Source organism: Pyricularia oryzae, chromosome 2 (assembly GCF_000002495.2).
Source record: "Pyricularia oryzae 70-15 chromosome 2, whole genome shotgun sequence".
Taxonomy (NCBI): domain Eukaryota; kingdom Fungi; phylum Ascomycota; class Sordariomycetes; order Magnaporthales; family Pyriculariaceae; genus Pyricularia; species Pyricularia oryzae.
This window is the reverse complement of record NC_017850.1, coordinates 3,545,724-3,566,832: the sequence shown is the minus strand read 5'-3', so window position 1 is coordinate 3,566,832 and position 21,109 is coordinate 3,545,724. Positions and strand designations below refer to the sequence as shown.

Genomic DNA, 21,109 nt, shown 5'->3' with positions numbered 1-21,109 from the left:
TAACGGCTGGGATGGAAATAAGCACGCCATCTCAAAGAATGACTACCAACTAATTACCTCCCGTCTTATCCGAGCATCTCTCTTTTCATCTCTTCAGACATACCCAGTCTAGAACCCAAACTTTCCCACAGCTTGTCCCGACTGCTCCCCTGCAAAACTTGGAACGAGCACAAACAAATCCCACAATTCTTGATTGCCTTGGGCTTTTAATTAGCACCAGACTCACAAACCCGAACCAAAGTCATGGGCGGCTTTTGTATACCACAACAATCGGCGCACACTGAGCACCACGTGATTTTAGACGATGGTCATGCCATCTCGTTTGAACAACACAAACTAATATGGAGTCTGCGAGACAGAGCGGAGGGAAAGAAAGGGGAACAAGATGAGCAAGAAATCCAGTCAAAGGATGGCGGGGCAGACAAAACCATTAGCGACGACACCCATGGGAGTGGAACACTGCCCGAGCATGAAATCCTATTTGTCTGCAGGGAGTCGTCATCCCAACCCGATACGCCATCGGAAACGCAGTCGACAGACACAGCAACAGGGTACATAATTTATTCTGTTCACGAAGACGCAGCGAACCATGTGCAGCCATATCGTCTTTCTTCTCTGTCCGCACCACGCCTTCCGCAATCGTTGTTGGACACTTTTCTCCTCGACGAGCCGCCAGCCCACCTCGTAGGCGCAGAGGACCTGCAAGTAATAATTTCGACCAAGTCTGGCACCGGGCTAGCAAAGGCCTTCTATGAGTCGGTCTTGTCAAAGCTGCTCACCGTATTTGGTTTGCGCGCGCATGACGACCATGCCACCACCACAGCCACCCCTACTGAATCTACTGGCAGCAGTATCATAGGTCCATCGTACCAGCTGTTCGTCACCAGATCTAGACACAGCATCCGGGAACTTGCCCAGGAGAGATGGAGTACTCGAGCGTTAGCGACGACGGCGCAGGGCAGGCCCTCGTCCCGGCAGCTGCTCGTTCTTTTGAGCGGTGATGGCGGCCTGGTGGACCTTCTCAACGGTGCCGGCGAGCCGGATGATGCAACCGAGTCTTCGTTGGTCACGCCACCTGCCATTGCCCTGCTACCTCTGGGGACTGGCAATGCTCTGTTTCATTCGCTGCATAAGCCACTTTACAGGAATTCACCGGGGACACCAGAGCCTTCGCATCTCCTTATTGGTCTGCGGACCCTCTTCAGGGGTGAAGAAGCGCCACTACCGACATTTCGCGCGTCCTTCTCGGCCGGCTCATTCTTGGTCCCGCCAGCACCAGAAGACGACGAAGAGAAGGGCCAAGGTCAGGGGCAAATCAGCAGCGGCGAGAACCAGACCGAAGGGGCGGCAATGCCTGTGGACCACCTTCTGGGTGCCATCGTGGCGAGCCATGGCTTCCACGCGCAACTAGTCTGGGAAAGCGACACGGCCGCATATCGACAGCACGGTGCGAAGCGGTTTGGAATGGCCGCCGCAGAGCTTCTCAAGACTGCTCACGCATACCAAGTGGTGGTTGAGGTCCGATCCGAGGCTGGTGACATCGAGTGGAGGCGAATCCACCCAACACTACCCAAGGACCACACGGGCAATAGCAGCGGTGAGTCAAGGGAGAGGTTCATGTACGTGCTCTCAACCTTGGTCTCGAACCTCGAAAAGACTTTTACCATCAGCCCCGAATCCAGGCCGCTGGATGGTCAGTTGCGACTGGTGAGCTTCGGTGCCGTCGGCCCGGAGAAGACCTTGGAGCTCATGCAGGCTGCCTACAATGACGGGAACCATGTCAACTGCACTTGGCCTCCACCCGATAACACTGGCGAAGAAACCCAGGCTGGCCATGACAAGGTGGTTGGGTACAACAAGGTGGAAGAATTGAAAATCACTATACAAGAAGATGACCCACGCTGGCGCAAGGTGTGCATCGACGGCACTATTGTTGAAATACCGCAGGATGGCTGGATGCACGTCCGCAAGACGGGCAAGTCGCGGTTTAGGGTACTGGTTGATAAGAGTGTCTTGTGATATTCCCAATTCTAGACGACATGAATCTAGAGGAGTGGCTACATTTCAACGTCAACTCTATATTGTATAAACGTCGACAGACATACATGACTGAAGATACTGAGCTTATCGAGGTTGAAGTGCGGAAGATAGATTAACTTCTGCCAGCCTGATTTGAACAGAGAGCAGCTACACACAAACAAGCTCATAGCATCTTGCTAACCCTCTTTTCCATAATGTTCTCAAACTCCTGCACGCCACCTTCCAAAACACTCATCTTGCCCGCCCTAACCCGGTATACGATTCTTCGGCGCGGAGACTCGGCCTCCTCATCCTCATCCTCGTCACCACCACTACTCCCCACCTCGTCGTCATCCATGATCCCCTCCACGACGCCCCGCACGAACCACCGGTCGTGGCTGACCAGCACCACGGCACCGGGCCAGTCCCGCAGCGCATCCCGCAGCGCCGTCACGGTCTCGTAGTCGAGATGCGTGGTCGGCTCGTCGAGCACCAGGCAGTGCGGGCGGCGCCACAGCAGCCGCGCCAGCTCGCACCGCACCGCCTGGCCACCGCTGAGCTTGCGCAGCGGCACGTCGGAGGCCAGCCTGCCGGGCAGGCCCAGCGCGCCCAGGAACGCGCGGTTCTCGCCCTCCGAAACCCCGGCCTCGGCCGTCTCGCGCATCAGCAGCGCCAGCGCCGTGAGCGTCGGCTCGGCGCGCCCCAGCTCCTGCAGCGCCTCGACCGCGTGCTGCGAGTAGTAGCCCAGCTTCAGCCGCGGGTGGTGCGTCACGGTCCCCGAGGTGGGCTTGTCGGCCTCGACCAGCAGGCGGATCAGGGTGGACTTGCCCGCGCCGTTGAGCCCGATGATGCCGATCCGGTCGCCCATGCCGACCGAGACGGTGACGTCTTGAAGGGCCAGCGGTGCGCCTTTGGCGGTCCCGCGGTACCGGAATGATGCATTCTCTAGGCTGAGCAGCGACCCCGGGAAGCGCAGCTCGGCGGGGTCGGGCACGTTGATGACGACGCCTCGCTCCTCGGGCGGGATCTCGATCTCGTCGCGCATGGTGAGGTGGTAGCCGACCAGGTCCCGGTTGAGCTTGAATCGGCCGCCCTTGGCGTTGACCTCGAGGCCCCAGCGGTCGTCAAGCTTCTTTTGCCGCATCTTGGCCTGCTTGACGCGGGTGTCGTCGTTGTTCTTTTTTCCCTCGCGCATGTTGCGCGCGATGGTCTCCTGCATGTGGGCTTTCTGCCGGTCCTTGGCCTCCTTCATACGCTTCAGGTGCTGTCTGCGCACGGCGGTGGACGACTCGTACGACGCCAGGTCGCCGTGGTGGTAGACCAGGTCCTTGTCCTTGAGGATGAGCAGGTCGGTGCACAGCGAGATGAAGTCGCGGTCGTGCGAGACGAGAATCAGCGTAGGGGCCCGCGTCGTCAGCGCTGCTGCTGCTCCTGTGGTGCCGTCCGAGTCCTCGCCCAGAGACGTCAGGTATCTTTGCAGCCATACGATGCCGAGGAGGTCGAGGAAGTTGGTCGGCTCGTCCAGGATCATGATGTCGGTCTCCTGCAGCAGGCAAGCTGCCAGCGACGCCCGCATGCGCCAGCCGCCGGAGAGGCTTGATATGGGTTTTGCCATCGACTCTGCCGTGAAGCCCAGACCTGTGAGGATCCTCTTTGCGCGAGATTCGACCTCGGCGAGTCGCGACGGCTCGACTCTGATTTGTAAGTCTGCGAGCATGTCGATGGCTTCTTGTGTTTCATCCCGTATAGCTTCTGGTGGGATTTCCTCGTCTACTTGAGTGATTCTTTTTGGTGGCAGAGACGAGTTTGAAATCAGCTTCCAATTAAAAGAAATGGGAAGAAAAGCCGCAGCCTTTTTAATTAGGGTTTCAAGCTCTGGGTTGCTAGACTCACGACAAGGCAGAGGCTGCCACCTCCTTTTCGAATTCAGTCAAAGCCTTGCGCGCCTGTAGACCACGAGCACCGCTTCTTAACCTCGCGTCTTTATCGAGCACAAATAGCCGCTTCTGCTGTCTGTCGTGTTTGATCTTTCGAAGGGCACGCAAGGCACCAGTCGCACTGGTCGTGTCGTTGATACCGGTGGATAAAGCTGCATTCAGGCCATGGCATCGCTTTTGTTAGACTCCATAAGCACTAGGAGCTTTCACTGAAACGATGCTGACCTACCGCCAATTTCTTGCTCGAGCTCACTACGTGACGTGGCTCTTTCGATAACCTCATCCAGGGTGGAGAGCGCCTTGCCATTGGACGATGAACTCTGGACGCCGAGCGCAGTCTCATCAGTAGCATCCGTCTGCTGCAGGATTGAGATGCGAGTGGCTTCTGGTATGCCTGGGATCAACTCTAATTTCGTTTTGAGCCGATTCAGTCAGGGTTTATCATTCACATCCCAAGACACGATGACATACTCTCAGCGATAGCCTTTAGAAGCGTCGACTTCCCGGATCCGTTCTTTCCAACGAGAACATAGCGTTGCCCAGCTTTGAGGCGCAGCTTAGCATCGGTCAAGATCTCCAGTCCCTGTGATTTGGCCTTGGATCTGCCTTTACCCTTGCCACTGGCAACGACACCGCCAGCTTCAGGCGGTGGAGCAGCGGCGAGGGTGATGTTGAGACCTTCAATGTCCAGCTTTGTTTTGGATCATGAACGCTGTTGTCAGCTTCTTAAGCTGGGCTGGCTGGGGTTTTCTGGAGGACATGGGTTTGATATGATTGCGTTACCTCTCGATACTCGGGGCTGGTCTCTATACGGAATCTGGTTTGTTTACAGGTCACCAAGATGGAGGCGACGGACTCTGAGGCAATCGAGGTCATTTTGGGAATGTAACCGTCCGTTTATTATAGATCCAGAAGAAAGCAGGTAGATGGGCAGAATCCTGCGAAATGGGTGATATCATTAAATACAAGAAGTAGACACGCGGTATCGCGGCAAAGAGTCCAAAGAAAATGGAAGGAAACTCGAGGTGTGTTTTCCGTGCAGAATATATCAATTTCGTCCGTCTGTACCTGTCTCTTTTTGGAGGGCTTATGATGACAAAAAAAAAGAAAAGAAAAAAAAAACAGGCCGATACAAATACCAGTTTGTAACTGTTCCCATTTGCCAACTCTTTCTGTAGATATACGTAACTGCCTTTGAAATTGCATACTAGGGCGGGTTTTTCAGGTCTGGGCGACACAAAAAGAACCAGCTGGGCGCGCTGGGCGCACAGCCAGAATGAATCATTTTGATTCACTTGGGGGCAGTTTCCTTTCTTTGCTTGATCGTCTCTTCTTGCCCCTTTTATTCTCCGACAAGACCGTTTGGACTAGCGGATTCGGGCCGCGCTTTGCCAATTGGCCTGGCCCCGGCTCGGCTTCAGTGTGGGGTACTTGCTTTTCTTTTCCAGCTTGTGCTCCTTTTTCATCTTGGGTTTCTGTGTTCCTGATCCCATTGAACAAAAGACCTTAAGCTTGAAACTTCAGCCAAAATGTTCGGACGAGGTCTAATTACCACGTGGCCATTGGGTCTTGTTGAAGACCTAAAGAGATGTGTTGTTGGCTTACAAGAGATGGAATAATGGAGTGAGCGGATTATACCTTTTCGAGTAAGTAGACGTTGGACTGGTATGCATCTTGTCACAACTCGACTATTTCATGCTGGGTACAAATTTACCTTTTTTTCCTGTTCGAAATATAACCACCTAGTTAGACAAGTCATGCAAACAACATTAGCAGTGAAACACAGAGACGAGCATACCGAAAACGACACAGTTAAGAAGAGAAAAATCAATATGAGGATCACTTTTCACGGAGTAACGTTGATTAAATCGAGTTGGATTTGTATTATAATATAAGAGATGGTATCATTTAGAGTTCCTAGCGTCATCCTACCGCGATAGCGGACGTAGGAGACCAACAGTAAAAAGCCAATTGTATCCCTCTTTTCTTTTGCAATTCCAAACCAAATGATACCCAGCGGACCATGTCCTGGCCGACGAGTCCAAATGGCTGGAGATTACGGGGATTCGCCAATAAACAAGACATTTTAGACGGTCTCCTCCTTGGCAGACTCGGTGGCGATAATGCCGCTCTTCTCGCCGTGGGTGTGGCCCATGTCGGCGGCGTAGGTGGAGGTCGGGATCCAGCTCTTGGACTTGCGGGGGGTGGTCTCCTCGAGCATCTTGTCGACCTGCTCCAGGGAGAGACCCTTCATCTCGGGGACCAGGAAGTAGGCGAAGGCGAGCGATGCGCAGCACAGACTGCCCCAGATGAAGAACACCTTAGAGCCCAGGCCGGCTGAGCCGTCACTCTCACCGACCATGTAGGGGGTGATGATGCCGATGATGCAGTTCCAGAACCAGTTGGAGGCGGTCGAGATACCGACACCGCGCGAGCGGATGGGCAGGGAGAAGGTCTCGCCGACAATGACCCAGGCAGTGGGACCCCAGGTGATGGCGAAGAAGCTGATGTTGATGCAGATGAAGGCAATCATGGCCTTGACGGCGTTGTCGTTGCCGGCCTCCTTGCGACCCTCAGTCACACCGAGAATGGCGACGATGAACTGACAGACGATCATACCCATGGCTCCGTAGATGAGGAGGAAACGACGACCGAACTTCTCAATAGACCAGAACGATACGGGAGTGGAGCAAACGTTGACCAGGGTGGTGACCAGACCCATCAGGAAGGGGTCTGAAATTGTGCCCAGCTGCTGGAAGAAGGGAACACCAAAGTAGAAGATAAAGTTGATACCAGTGAGCTGTTGCATCATCTGCATACCAACGCCGAGAATGGTACGGCGGATGTTGCTGTTGCCCTTGGACAGGGAACCCTTGAAGAGGGCAGTCCACGAGCCGATGTAGCTGGTCTGGGGGATGTGGGCCATCTCGTACTCGTTGTTGGCGACAATCTCGGCAAGCTCGTCCTTGATGTAGTCCGAGTCGACGGGCTGGCCACGGATGACAGAGAGGTCCTTGGCGGCCTGCTCGAGCATGCCCTTCTTGACGTGGTAACGGGGAGACTCGGGCAGCAGGAACAGACCAACGGCAAGGATGATGGCCCATAGGAACTGGATGGCCACGGGGATACGGTATGATCCGGTGTCGTTTCTGTTCTGGGTGGCGTAGACGACGCAGTTGGCCAGCAGAATACCAATGGTGATGCAAAACTGGTATCCCGAGACCATGGCACCACGGACCTTCTTGGGGGCGATCTCGGACATGTAGAGAATGATGATGGCCGAGATGAAACCGACACCGAGACCAGCAATCAGACGGCCGAGGACCATGAGGGCCTCCTGGTTGGTGGAAGCGGCTTGGAGGACGGCACCGATGGAGAAGATACCACAGCCAGCGATAATGGTGGGACGGCGGCCAATGTAGTCGGCAATATCACCAGCCTAGTTGAAGACATCAAGGTTAGCGCAGCTCCGCCTCTTGCGTGCCGGCTATTGAAGCCTAGAGACATTGACAAATACTCACAATAAGAGCGCCAAAGAAGGTACCGGCAGACAGGATAGAGGTCATGAGAGATTTCTGTTGGTCGGGAAGAATGAACTTGTCCTTGTCAACACCGATAGGCTGCCCGGCCTCGTAGTCGTATTGCATGCCAGTGTACATGCTGATGAAGTAGGGCATGCCCTGGACACCACCCATCCATCCCTGTTGTTGGAGAAGGCCTGGTTAGCTTTAGGTCTAGTAGTACTAGAATGCTAGTAATGGTCCTGGGCTTAACTGACTGTGTCATAACCGAAGAAGATACCACCAAAGGCGGCAAAGGCACAAACGAGGTAGGCCTTGACGGTGATGGGAGCCTCGACGCGCGAGACGTCGGCCGTCCCGATGACGGAGCCGGGCATCTTGGCTGTCTGTGTTGTTTCTTGAAGTCGGGTGCTTTTCTTGAAAACTCCCTGGGGATATTTTGTTGCTTCTTCACCTAAAGAGGCCGGGTGGGAAGAAACCAATGGACACAAGAACCAAGAACAGGAGGGAAGGTGAGGCAGAGGTGAATGGAAGGGGATGGGCAGGGCAATATATAGCCCACACCCGAGGAACAGAAATTGTACGAAACTCGAGCTAAAGCAACCTACGAAGTAGGTACGGTAGGTACACAAAGTGAGCTGCAGGGGGGGGGGGGGGGGGGGGGGGCGTGAGCCGTACCGAACTCTAGGGGTGGGCTTGTTGTTTAGTTGCAAGGGTCTTGGTAATGGATGGCAAGGTAGGGCCGGTTGGGGAAATGTGTTGCATGCGTGGGACTCCGCAAATTGAAAATTGGTTGTGGATGGGCGAGGAGGGCCAGGCCGGGGTTGCGGTGTGGGCGGCGGAGAGGAGGAGCCTGACAAAAAACGACGACGTGCAATAAAACGAGAAAAGGAAGAGACTGGGGGGTGTGGTTGTCGTGTGCCCTCGTGGTAAATTAATTACTACGGCACAAACATCCACAGGCGGTCACATCCGGCATCCGCCTGGAAAGAGTTTAGCGATAATCCGGCCCAGACAAAGCCTCGCCAGAGGAAAAAAGTAATTCAGCACCAAGAACAAAATGCTAGCCGTTTAAACAACCGCATGTTGACGAAATAGAGAGAAGAAACTCCAGCTAGGAAAGTCAATGGGAGAGCTACGAAAGGGGAAAAAAAAGGTATGTGCGAATGCATCTGCAACGCCACACACACCTACCCCGTACATACATACCTACCTAGGTACAGTACTTACATACAGCAGCAAGTAGGTACTTCCCACATACGCCCTCCTTGCGATGCAGCTCGTCTCCAACAAGCTCAGGGATCAAAAACATGTGGATCATACGCGTGAATCGCCGAATGGAGGCCGACTGGGCTTTTCTCTCTGTCTCTTCTCCATCTCTCCAATCCTCCGGGAATATGGCCCACCAGGTGATCACAACGGGCGAGATCCAAATCGGTTACTTTTGAAAGGAGAAAACGGCGTGGCGGTATGGAATGGTCCAATCACAAACATATGATTCCATGTCTTTGATGATGATGCAGGGGTTTTTTTTTTTTTTTACTTTACTTTGTTTGCCTGGTAGTGGTTTGGTCATTCCAAGTCCAGCCCCTAGGGGGGAATAAAGGAAAAGAAACGAACAGGTGATGAGATTATTTTCTCACGGTACCTTGACCACTCAAGGCTGGAACTGGAGACTGGCTCCTTCGAGAACGCGAAAAAGGCCCAGAATGCGGGGTACGACCCCGGCAGGAATTAGATGGTCTGCCAGCTAGCTTTGCCCAGGTACTTTAGCTGCGATCCAACGACGTAGCACCAGACCTAGAGAAAACGTGGCGTAACAATGGCCGCAAAGAACATGGCCCGAACAAAGCCTGTTCTACAAGCTCTGGCGCAAAAACCACACCTAAATCCAACTCAGGTGAACCACTCCGGGTCGTGCTGCCTTACCGATGTTTAAGCAGTATGTATGTGGTCGTATCGTACATAGAAATTCAATTTCAGCTGGCTGACAGAACAAAGTAGTACCTGTGGGGCTACATAGGCCTCCGCACGTGTGAAAGTACCCGAAAAAAAAGGCCCCCCTTTTTATTTTTGTAAGGATTGCCCCTGTGATCGTGATGGAAAACAGAGCAAAAAAAAGCGGAAAAAATTCAAAAGAGACCATTCCATGGATGTTACTTCATACTTACAAAACAGTGCCCGCTCAGCCCAAATGGGAATGACATGTAATTACGGCAAATGCTACATTGTCGCCCGGCATAGCACTCTCGGGAAGCATAAGCGGGAAGCAAGCACACAAATATGCAATCTCGTCAACATCCCGCAAGCTTCCCGCCGTGTGTGTAAGCCGTGTGCTTGTTGGGTCTTTTTAAAACTATTCGCCACCCATCGGTAACCGCCTCCCCCTCCCTTGCGGTCTTGCTTCAGCCGAACAACATCCAATCGTCAGAGACAAAGCAGGCTGACGGAGACTTGGAGCCCTGGCGAATCAACAAGTCTACGTAGCTGCATGGGTCTCGATCAGTCAGTTGACCAACTTCTAGACTGACCAGGGGGAACACTGTCGTTGGCCGTTTGGACAGATCTGGGCCATGCATATCGTATGCTCCGCTGTTCCTTTAATTGGGGGCCGAGTTCGACTCTTCGTCTGCGGGCTTTTCGCTCCCCCAGCAAGGCTTTCAGTTTCAATATACGGAAATCCCAGCTAGTGCACTATATACAGCTCTTGGCTGCGATCCTGGTACCTTGCCAACTTTACCTGCGAAGCCAACTATGTAATAGGTAGGCTACGACGTAGAAATCTAACGTAGTTCGCAGGTCTCGTTAATAATACATTACATCGCTCCCTCGTGGCCCATCGTGACCACTTCCACTTCATTGTAGTCACTGAAAATGGTAAGTCGACCGGGTCCTTTGTGGGCCGCCGGGGCCCCGCCCCCTTCTTCTCGGGTCCTTGTTTGCTCTTCTCTCCATTCCTCCCTCCACATCTTTTTCCAAAGCAAAGCATATGCAAGTCCCGATAATTGGCCGAGGCTACAGGGCGGCTGTTGTTATAGGGGGAAGAGGTCCGGCCAATAGCGAGCCGGGCGAGGTTGTTTTCTAAAAGAGTTGGCGCGCGGGTCTCACTCTTACTTTTCGTCCGTGTGTGGATGTGGATGTATTCGCTTCTGCAAAGTGTTCCGGTTTTTTTTTTTTCTTTTTTTTTTTTTGTTTTTTTTTTTCCTATGCCTGCGCTCCCTTGCCTCCTTCTTTCTTCTCCCCTTCATTCCCCGGCCGGGGAAAAATCGTTCGTGGTGTGCATCGAACCCTTGCACCACAAAGAAAAGGGCCGTTTCCGGGGCAGCGCCAAGCATGCGGGCTGTTTGAGCTGCAGGCAGGCGAGGTAGGCAGGCTCTTTACGCTGTCAGATGCGAGTGTGTGGGGCAAAAGAAAGAAAGAAGAAAAAAACCAGCATCTCGGGGAAGGCGCAGTGTGGTCCAGGCTCGTCTCGTTTAGCTTGTGGTTCCCCCACATCGTGATGACAGAGTAACAACGTAGTTTCTTTTTTTCCATGTCTAATTTCGATCTCTGTTTTCTCAAAGCGACCTTGACCCGCCGCACGTTTGCCTCCCTTACAAGTCCCTTTAAGAGCTCCTTTCTTCATCATCAGTCATCAGATGCTCTGAAATTGAGCAAGAATACTATACGTAATATTATTGAACGAGTCTGCTCCTACCGTGGCCACCTAGGTACCCATCAAGTAAGTAGTACCTCTATATGAATAGCAATCGGCAGCATCGTCTTTAAAGTCGCTACTACTTACAAGCTTTACCACTAAGTAAGCCACATATCATCAACATATCTTCAGCCAAACTTGCATTACGATGCACTTAAAGTGGTATGTGTAGTAGTACTGCTGTAAACATTTACAGTAAAAAATCTCTTCGCAACACATGCCTGCTCTCTCCATTTCATCTTCTCCACACTATGATCCGCTTTGAACCGGACCACTTCTCTGGTCAGCCCCGATCCAGTGTTATGGTTCGGTTCTACTTTTCACCCAACCAACCGTACAGCGTGTTTCTGACCTGATACCGCCATTCCGCGTTTTCCTTTTTTTCCTCCGCCCCTAGGGGGTGTGAACCCAACCAAAACCCCATGGGCACATGCGGGCGAACGTAACAAAGATTTCCCCAAACCTTTTCTCCGCTCGAAACAACGCAGCCTACCCCAAGACATGCAGTAATAGCGCCGAGGCGACCGTGATAGGGCCATTATTTGTTAGTTTTTTTTTGGCAAAACCCCCTTGTGATCTTGGTCAACACCCCTACCATATCTCAACTTAAACTCCATACCAAGACGTATATTCCAACGTAACGCGTCGACGACTGGTTTTGGAATCGTGATACCGCAATCGTCGGCACCGACTGGCTTGTTCCATTCGGCGCTTTTACCCCATGCCAACAACTTTAGTGGCAAATTCTGCAAGAAATGCTCTGGCTACTATACCACATTGGCCAATGTGGAGAGGACAAAACCTGTATTGACTATAGCGAGGCTGAAAGAAACTGTCGCAGTTGGTGTCACAGGTTCACGCTTTGATCCATTCGAGGCAGCTCTGAAAGGGACTAGAACTAGGAATTGAACCGTCCCAAAGGTATGGTTACTCGTGACACTAGCTCAAGTAGGTATGCTGTGAGTTTCTGAAGGGACCCTTTTTTTTTCTCCTTGCACTGAGACGAAGTAGGGACGGTGATGTCCTTTTTGAAAGATTGCATGATATAACATTCAATGCGACAACTGTTACTTCGTAACCTGGTGTGCCTAAAGTGGTACATCAACGCGCAGCCGCTGCTTGCCGCCAACGCAGGGTGGCCTTGGAGAGAGCTGAGACATTCGATACATCGACGTCTCATCGTATAGGGGACCTTTGATTTTACCCACAAAGGATGGCTCGATATTAAAAATCGAGATTCGCTTGACATCCAGTCGCTTGCAACGCCGGCGCACGAATGGGGAGACATTTCCACGAGTCAAGCGGGGTGTGGTTTAATAGCACATGTTTTTTTGTGGTTGGGTGGGCTCGGGGAAACCCTGGGAGAATTCGCGGTAAGTGCTGTGTAAATGTTGGGGCCAGATCTGGGTCCTGGGGCCGCGTTCGGGCCGATTAAATGGGTAGGATTATGTGTAATATTGGGCGGCACCGAGTAATCTCACTCACGTTTTTTTGCTCCCTCCCACCCCCGTGGACTCTGGTGACTGGTTGGGGCGAGAAGCTGGAATGAAGAGAGAGGTCATTAGGGCTAAAAATTTCAATTGAAGCGTATGGGTGGGTCTCTACTTGTCTCTCCCGTGGCTGACGAGATCGAAAGTCGGCAAGCCACTCATGTCAACGGCTTTGCAAGGAAAGAAAAATCAATTCACCGATACTACAAACATGGCAACCTTGCCATATTGCGGTAATGTACTGCGTACCAGCTCTTGTTTGGTAGAAGAAACATAAAGTTTGTTTAAGCTGAAGCTTACAGTTTTCCACCTCTTTTTGCTTCTTAATCATGTTTCTTCAGTAAACAAGGAAGGAAAAGTAAACAATAGCATCATCTTTTCAGGAAATACTCCTGAACGAATGCGCCCAATCAAGGTGCAACCCTGGTGTCTGTACTGTCATCTAATTAATATCTTGTGGATACAGGCTCGAGAGTTGCGATGACAGCTGCAACCGTAATACTTTACTGTACATAATAAGCACATTGCAAGTGTCGCATAATAATTACCCGATTACCAAAATAGGCACATATTTGACATTTAGAAATACAAATCCATCTAACCACATACTAACTTATACTATTACCACAATGCGGAACTTTGACTCCGTGCCCATTCCTGCTCTATTCACTGTCAAAGACCCTTAACTTCTGCCTGGGTACAGTAGTAAAGAGCTGTGGATAAATCAACCCCAGCTTTCTCCAGCAGCTTTTTTGGTGGTTCCAGACGCCTGGTTCAAAACTTAAATAAAGTTGTCGATCAGCAGGATGCAGGTTTGACGTCGACTATTTATTTAACTTTTAGTTTTCAGTGTCCACTTTTTCAAGATATCGAATTTTTGTCTTTTCTAATGCGTCGCAGGCCGATCTGGTGCGAAAGCCAAATCTACCAAATCTAGGTAGATCTGACATCGATTGTATGCTAACGGATGCCCTTGCCTGGAATCAACACGGCTCCTTCTCTAGAGACGCGGCTTCCGGATTGATCGACATCCCTAAACCAGATGGGGAATATTTGTATGGAAGCAAAACTGCCACCAACTTAATTTGTGATTAGATTCGGAACATTTTTTTTAGAAATTATTTTGCCCCTTCGCTTTTGTTTGTTTCTTTTTGTTCCTTCGCATCTGGAAGGCCGCTGGGCTGTACTTGTGCGACAGGTTTTGCGACAGGGTTCCTTGACAAACCTCGACTGGTCAAAACTTTTGTCAAATCTCTCGTCAACGTCCACTTTCCAACGTTGTTGGACCTACTGACTTGTACATCACAAACTGTTTACCTAGGTACTTTCTACCAACTTTTCAATTCTCTTTTTTGCATCTCAGTCTACCAGGTGATGTCTTTCTCTTGATCTCATTACTGGCATCGACGTCTTCCCGACACATCAAAAGCACGCTTGCATTGGTTTCTTTCGCAGACAACACCACCAGTGCCATCAAGAGGATGCGCTTCGCTTTCATCTTCAAGAGAAAGCAAGGCCTAATCGCTTCAGTTGCCCTACTTGCCTTCGTTGGAGCCCATCTTACATAGAGTGGAGTCGGCTCAAATGAAGGCATTGATGTGACGCGGCTCAAGCCATGGCTCAAGATATGGCCGTGGAGGGGGATGACGGATGAAGAAAGGAAGGAGCTGTTGCGTAAGGATGTTGAAGAACGTACGCGAAAATATCCGCCCGCCATCATGGATCCTGCGAGCACCGACGTTCCGCGTCTGTCGTGCCCCAGGTTCCCTGCCGAGCGATACGAACACCTCAAGGCACCTATCGATCTTGGCCAAAAGAAGCTTTATTACTTTGCTTTGAACCTCAGGCAGTGTCACTACATCCTTCCACGCCTTTTGGGCTCCATAGTTGAGGCGATACGCTTCCTCGGACCCCGGAACTCGGTCCTCTCGATTGTCAAGGGCAATTCAGACGACGGCACGGCTGAGGTATTGAAGGCGATACGGCAAGATCTTGAGGCGCTCGGGATCGTATATCACTACCAGCGAAGCGACATCGATCCCAACAATGGCAGCCGCATCCTTCGGCTGGCTGAGCTTCGAAACTTGGCCATGGAGCCGCTGGTCAATAGTCGACAAAATACGACTGCCATGAAGAGTAGCGATGGGAGTCACAGGTCCAAGGCTCTCGACATCGATATCTTGGACGATGCCACCGTCGCTTTCATGAATGATGTGTCCATCTGCCCCGACGACATACTGGAGCTCATTCATCAGCGCAAGATTCAGAAAGCAGACATGACGTGCGGCATGGACTGGTCCTGGAATCTTCAGTACCAGCCCTTCTATGATGTCTGGGTTGCCCGGCAGCTCAACGGCGACAGCTTCTTCGAGATCAAAGAGAACGGTGAATGGCACAGACAGTGGGAACTCTTCCACAACGACCCGCCCAACCAGGCCCGTTACGACGCCGGTGTGCCGGTACAGGTCTTTTCGTGCTGGAACGGCGGCGCAGTGTTCTCTGCCCAGCCATTCCTGGATGGAGAGGTCAGATTCCGCGACAGGAATGAGGGCGAGTGCCTCATGGGCGAGCCGGACTATTTGAACAAGGACCTCTGGCACAAGGGCCGCGGACGTTTTGCAATTGTGCCTACCGTCAACCTCGGATACAATGACGATCATGGAAAGGGCATCAAGCACAAGTACGGCTACGTAACCGATGTGGTCAAGACAGAGGAGATGAGCGAGCTGCCACTTCAGATTCCTTGGGTGGACACGCCTCCGGAGAAGATCAAATGCATGCCGGGGTGGAAAGATCAGAGCTGGGTACCGTGGAACGAGACGCTTGTATGATGACGGTTGGCTTTTTGTTTCATCTTTTTGACTCCCCTTTTCAGTGATTCCCTTTTTGCGTTGCAACTGAGCGGGCATTTGGCTCTGGGACGTTCGTTGGGATCATATAATCGTTGTTTTCACAATAGGGAAAGGGGAGATGAGAGAGCCGTTTTGATTCACTCGAAATAATTGCGCCTAGACGACCAAAAAGATACATACTATAATTAATATCAATTTCCGAATGTTTATTCTGCCAGATGGCGTTGAAGCCACATCAACATTACTGCAGCACTGTAGTAGATCTTTGGGTATCCATTTGCAGCTACCCATTATCATTTTAGCTATAACCATGCGAGAAGTATCTTCCTCTCTCCTAACTCGATTTACGGTAGGACCATAAGCAAAACATTCCCAACGCAAAAGAGCTGCCTACCCCAGGTTGCCGGTGGCACATGACCAATTCTGTCCTCATGAAAACGTATCTTGCCATCGCAGCTGTTGATGACTACCCATGAAAGGATGCACCAACAATCCTTTAGTCCCTCGAAACTTCATTCAATTGCTAACAAGTATGGAGTTCAAACAGCGGAGTTTCGTTTATGATTGTGGTGATACCACCAAAAGCACGATGTTATATAGCACACCGCTCCATCCCGAACACAGTCCCGTTGAACCTCACATCACACGCTCGTGGTGTACAACAGCGAGGCCGATGGATTGATACAGAGCGGGCGGGGCCGTTGCAGCCGATGACGTTTCAAGAATAGGGGATCTTTCCCGTATAGATAGACGTATGGTTTAGTAAGGGACACCAGCTCGATGCTATGCGCATTTTGTTCATACCCCGTCGTGCCAAGTTTCAGCCAGTCAAAAGGCTATTTTTGTCAATCGCCGAGATATAGAACATACTTATTCTAAGTGCTCGGCTGTGAAGTATGCCAATATCGTATGAAAAAGGAGTCGACAAAGGAGCCACGTAATAGTGCCATAAACAAACGTAAGCTACCACCGGGCTGCCAATAGTTTGCAAGAGACAGAAGAAAAACCTTTACAAAGGCCAAGCTGTGGGATCTGTCGCGCGCACTGGCTTATCGTCACAATTGAATGCTGCATAACCCAGGGTCAGCGTCACTATTCTGTATTTCATTAGTCTCCAGAGTCTCTAAACCATCTTGGCCACAAGAAGGCTAGCCCGGGTGTGGGTGCACATGTCGTCACCCGAGTTGTGACTGGACACATGGTGCTATTCGCATAAGATATCCGGACTGGGAGCCGGCCGGGGAACCCGATGGGAACACGAGTAGTATGACACCCGTGCCTCGTTGTATTGACGCCCATATAGACTCCCGTTTCCTGGCGCTTGTGGAGGTGAGGACAGAGGTCCAGTAGCTGATGGGCATGACGTAAAGCTGCCTTGTATCCCCGTCAATGCGGTTTTCATCCTGGTTTTAGTCTTTTTATCACTGGTGGATCGACAAAGTTAAGCCATCATATTTGTTCAAGGCCAAATGGTGCGAATGGCCTTTGGTTTGTACGTCCGTCGAGCAAAGACGTGGACGGCATGCTCGTATTGCAGAGAAAGCATACGCTCACGGCCATTGTGGCGGCTTGAATAAAGTCCAAGTCTAAGTCTGACAGATTCTTTAGCAGTGGAGACAAGAAACAAAACAAAAGAAGCAGAAGAAACAAAACCCCAACGCTAAGGCAAAAGCGGATGATGGCTGGCATGAAGAAAGACGCATCTAACCGAAAAGAGTTACAACCCTTGAAAAGGCTACAAGAATAGCGTGCATCAGGTAAGGCGACTAGGACGACCATCTAGAAATTAGCATCGGCTTGACAAACAGCAATACAAAACAAACCCCAAAAAAGGCCGACGGTAAGCACAGCTCGAAGGATTTTTGGTTGGGTCGACGGAACGTTGCGCCGTCACAAATTATGACAAAATCATTAATCCACCACGTCAACTTGTGCTACAGAGTATCAGGCTATCTAGTTCTAGCAAGGAGTTAGAACAAAGAAAGGAGCAGCACTGTAGAAGCACCATGTGCGTTCTTCTTGTTCCTTCTTCGCTCGACGGAGCGTGGGCGACGATCCCGCATGGCAAGAATAGATCGTCAGGCACATCCGTCCATACCAATCCCGGGGACTTAGCACGTGCCGTTCATGATGATGGATGTTGGCCAGAAAACATGTGAGTTTTAGTGTCAAAGAAACGCATAGTCAAAAAGTCTCGACAGAATATCGCCTGCAGTGGACTTGGCAAGGTGGACCAAAGATAAAAAATCATGTGCAATGAGCTCTCAGCGCCCCTCTTGTCAAAAGCTAAGTTAAAAGTTTTACACCTCAGGTGAAGTAGAATATCAAAAAGTAGAAGTTAAACGACGAATCCGAATGCTCGACTCCAAAATGCACTTCAAGTGGTACTTGGTTCAAAAAGATGAAAAAAGATGTCCCGCGTCAATATTGCCAGCGACGGTGAAAAAAAAAAGCAAGCAAGAAGAACAAGTCCCATGAAACAAAAACCGCAAAATGATCGCACCAACTCCCCGGGCCCATAAAGTCCATCCCATTAACTGTTGTTTGACACACGGACATTAACAATGCCAACCCAACTGCTCAGGCATGTCCCTATACGTGGACCAGATGCCCCCCCAATATGTAGCAAGCAGCGCAAAAGTGACAAACGAGAGGTTTTTTTGTGTTCCGTGACTGGAAAAGTGGGGGCGGATGGAAGATGTAGGAGGTATGTCGGTAGTTCAGGTCATAAATGGGGTTTTTATGTTGTGATTATTGTGTTTTGCGCATCATGGGTATCTCGCTTGAGCAAAGGCTCGGGGTATCCTAACCTCAACAAAAACCAGAAACAGCGCGATTATCCTTTTGACTTTCGTGTCTCGTAAAAAAAAACCTCATTCCCCACGTAGAATTGTTCGCTGACACATCATGAATCCTGCCGTGTTCCTCTAAGCGGCACTACTCAGGCGTGCTCCGGATGAAGATGATGAGACTCTTTTGGTATCTTTGTCTGCTTTCAACTGGTTCGTCCATCCTCCAGCTTACAGAAGAGCAGCAAGACCAGCAAAGGCCAGGACGACCATGCCGGCGGGAGCAACAGCGCTGGCGGCACCGCCGACCGGGATGGGAGACGGCGACGAGTCGCTGGTCGGGGCAGGGCCACTGCCAGAGCCACCAGAAACACTCTTGGTGGGGACGACACCCGTGGCCTGGGCAGTGCCGGACGGAAGAGCCGTGGACTTGACAACAGCACCGGTGGTGGCGATGGTCACGTTCTTGGTGACGGCAGCGGAGGTGGTCGGGGCAGCGGTCGAAAGCGGGACCGGAGCCAGAGAAGAGACGGCACCGGCACACTGGTCAAGGGGCTTGCCCTCGGGGCAGCAAATCTGCTCGCCCTTGGCGTTGGCAGCGCAGAAGAATCCCGCGTCACATGACACTGTTTGAAGCAGATTTTTTATTAGTAAATATTAATCGGCCAAAAACAGCATCGTGATTAATAGAATCATTATAGCGTGATGATCAGCGTTGGAGATCAGTCTTTTTATGGACTGTATATGTATGTTTGGTTATACAGTGCATGATGCGACCCAACATCTAAAACACCTAAAATTGTGGAACCGAGTAAGAGAAGCAACTTACCACCCTTGCCGCCGGGGCAGCACTTCTGGTTCTGCTTGTCAAAGCAGTGGATTGACTCGTCGTTGGACGGGCACATGTCGAAGCTAGCACCACAAGCCTGGGCGCAGGTGTCACCCATACCGCAGAGAGTCTGGGTCGGGACGTAGACGGTGTTGTTGTCGGCGCGGGCCTCGATGTTGGAGTAGCCAAAGATGGCCTCGGGCGAAGAGTTGAGGGCGCTCGTTGCGACGACGAGGCAGGCCGCGGCGGTGATCGAGTTGAAGCGCATTGTGGCTGTTGATGCTGGAGGTTGCTTTGAGAAGAGAAGTAATAGATGGTGGTTTTGGCGTGAATGGTATAATTGGCTACTACTGAGGCTCAACCCTTGTTTTGCTCTGGTGACTTGTTCTTCCTTGAATGTCCTAAATCCGAAGTGAACGCGAGTATGTTTTCAAGCGCAACTGGTCGACAGGCGAATGCTGTATAGGCGGTTGTAGTAAAAGAGCGGATAGAGTAAAAAACTCTGCTGTAAAGAATGAAAGCTCGCCGTCGGGGAGGGACGCTGGAGACGTGGGGAGGTTTGAGACAACCGTGAAAGAGAACGAGTTCATGACCCCGGGGCCCGGCGTCAGGGCGGCAGCCAACGGGGATAAATAACGACAACGCTGATGTGACTTTTTTGGTGAGAACGGGCCCCCAATCTCGAGTGGAACTCTCCACCTGCAGCGTCTAGCGCAGCGCTCAGTGGCTAGCAGGGTAAGCACGATTGACGAAATTAGGGCGGGCGGGGCCTGGGATTGGTGCGCAGGGGTGATATCCGGGGTGGGATAAGCAGCGAAGAAACGACTCCTTAATTTTAACCAGATGGGAAAGTAAATGGGTGGGACACTTGCGAGTGCTGGGCATTGAGTGAGGAAAAAAAAAAGATTGAACCGACGATACGAACGGGATAACTACATTTTTCAACAGCAAACAAGACGACAAAGAAACTCATCTAGACCTGATTTATAGCCTTTGACCAACAACACTTACGCGCTTGCGGAACCGTGATGAACCTGCATTTAGTAACCGCCGCTCTGGTGAAAGGGACGCATTTTCAGGCCAACAAAGCACAAAAAAAAGTCACATCAGGTCATCCATGTCAGGCCAGGCCATGTACTGTTTGTAAAGTCGGCGGTTGGTGAAAGAATTCTTTAAAGAATTCCATGTCAGTCTGGTTGTCCAAACTCGGGTGTGAAGTGGACAGGCGGCTAAAAACTGTGAATGAAAGGTACGGTACAGGAGCCATGTACCTTGCTACCCCAGTAACTTGTGGTCTATCTACGGTACGGTGAAGGGCCCAGGCTTCCAACAAAAAAAAAAAAGATTCTTTGCGAGCCAAGTATTGCTGTATTACCTTAATTAGTTGCCTGCCTTAGTTTAGCCAGGCACCCAGGTCAGCCAAGCGGTACTACGTGGTAGGCAAGCGCGAGATCCTGGTCTTGGGCCTATCTGGCCAGCGCATGCGTCCGAACAGAGTGAGCGAACCGATCGGACCCTTGAGAATTAGCTCGTTTGCTTTCGGTGGAATAGTGCTGATACGGTACAGAGTGCTCCGTTGGTAGTAACTGGTCAGTCGTCTTTGTTCTTTTTTTGTACAGTACAACTCCGGGTGACCTCGGAAGAATTATTTCTCTGCTGTGACAGACAACCCAAAGCGCTGGTAGCTAGATTAGATCTTGTCGCTTCAAAAATAGAAAAAAAGTGTCGAGTGTACGTCCCGACTCACACCACTTACTGTATGCATGTAAGGATATCTTCGTTAGCTACCTCTGTACGCATTTGTCTCACATCACTGGATTATATGCAAACGAGGATCACAAGTTTCGTGTCGTATATGCAGGCATGCCGATGCGATGCGATGGGCCAGGTACTATACAGTATTGGTCTCTGAAGATTTCTACGAAGTACTACCGCTAGAGCCTAGACCCCGGTAGACAGCATGATCAACATCCTC

The 21,109-nt window shown here is 51.2% G+C and overlaps 7 protein-coding genes across 7 annotated transcripts; 2 read left to right on the top strand and 5 right to left on the bottom strand.

The window, feature by feature from the left end:
- Positions 1-38: 38 nt before the first annotated feature.
- MGG_01447 (uncharacterized protein) lies at positions 39-5,810 on the top strand. The gene has a single exon (XM_003714351.1). The coding sequence runs from the start codon at positions 244-246 to the stop codon at positions 2,017-2,019; it is 1,776 nt and encodes a 591-aa protein (XP_003714399.1). The 5' UTR covers positions 39-243; the 3' UTR covers positions 2,020-5,810.
- Positions 2,113-5,807, bottom strand: MGG_15701 (uncharacterized protein). The gene is made up of 7 exons (XM_003714352.1): positions 5,755-5,807; positions 5,595-5,679; positions 4,740-5,461; positions 4,428-4,647; positions 4,186-4,362; positions 3,913-4,108; positions 2,113-3,803 (listed from the first exon to the last, which is right to left on the bottom strand). Exons 3-7 carry the CDS (start codon positions 4,830-4,832, stop codon positions 2,204-2,206), a joined length of 2,286 nt encoding a protein of 761 aa, XP_003714400.1. The 5' UTR covers positions 4,833-5,461; positions 5,595-5,679; positions 5,755-5,807; the 3' UTR covers positions 2,113-2,203.
- Positions 5,748-8,044, bottom strand: MGG_15700 (uncharacterized protein). Its single transcript, XM_003714350.1, has 3 exons — positions 7,735-8,044; positions 7,478-7,657; positions 5,748-7,395 (listed from the first exon to the last, which is right to left on the bottom strand). Exons 1-3 carry the CDS (start codon positions 7,852-7,854, stop codon positions 6,043-6,045), a joined length of 1,653 nt encoding a protein of 550 aa, XP_003714398.1. The 5' UTR covers positions 7,855-8,044; the 3' UTR covers positions 5,748-6,042.
- Positions 8,045-8,418: 374 nt separating this feature from the next.
- Positions 8,419-8,956, bottom strand: MGG_15699 (uncharacterized protein; the record flags this gene model as incomplete). The annotated part of the gene is made up of 2 exons (XM_003714349.1): positions 8,708-8,956; positions 8,419-8,498 (listed from the first exon to the last, which is right to left on the bottom strand). The coding sequence occupies exons 1-2, from the start codon at positions 8,796-8,798 to the stop codon at positions 8,419-8,421; spliced, it is 171 nt and encodes a 56-aa protein (XP_003714397.1). The 5' UTR covers positions 8,799-8,956.
- Positions 8,957-12,487: 3,531 nt separating this feature from the next.
- On the bottom strand, positions 12,488-12,995 carry MGG_15698 (uncharacterized protein; the record flags this gene model as incomplete). The annotated part of the gene is made up of 3 exons (XM_003714348.1): positions 12,488-12,554; positions 12,660-12,714; positions 12,965-12,995. 3 exons carry the CDS (start codon positions 12,993-12,995, stop codon positions 12,488-12,490), a joined length of 153 nt encoding a protein of 50 aa, XP_003714396.1.
- Positions 12,996-14,382: 1,387 nt separating this feature from the next.
- On the top strand, positions 14,383-15,638 carry MGG_01445 (alpha-1,3-mannosyltransferase CMT1; the record flags this gene model as incomplete). The annotated part of the gene is made up of 2 exons (XM_003714347.1): positions 14,383-15,489; positions 15,624-15,638. 2 exons carry the CDS (start codon positions 14,383-14,385, stop codon positions 15,636-15,638), a joined length of 1,122 nt encoding a protein of 373 aa, XP_003714395.1.
- Positions 15,639-17,713: 2,075 nt separating this feature from the next.
- On the bottom strand, positions 17,714-19,802 carry MGG_01444 (uncharacterized protein). Its single transcript, XM_003714346.1, has 2 exons — positions 19,135-19,802; positions 17,714-18,931 (listed from the first exon to the last, which is right to left on the bottom strand). Exons 1-2 carry the CDS (start codon positions 19,400-19,402, stop codon positions 18,537-18,539), a joined length of 663 nt encoding a protein of 220 aa, XP_003714394.1. The 5' UTR covers positions 19,403-19,802; the 3' UTR covers positions 17,714-18,536.
- Between the last annotated feature and the right edge of the window lie 1,307 nt (positions 19,803-21,109).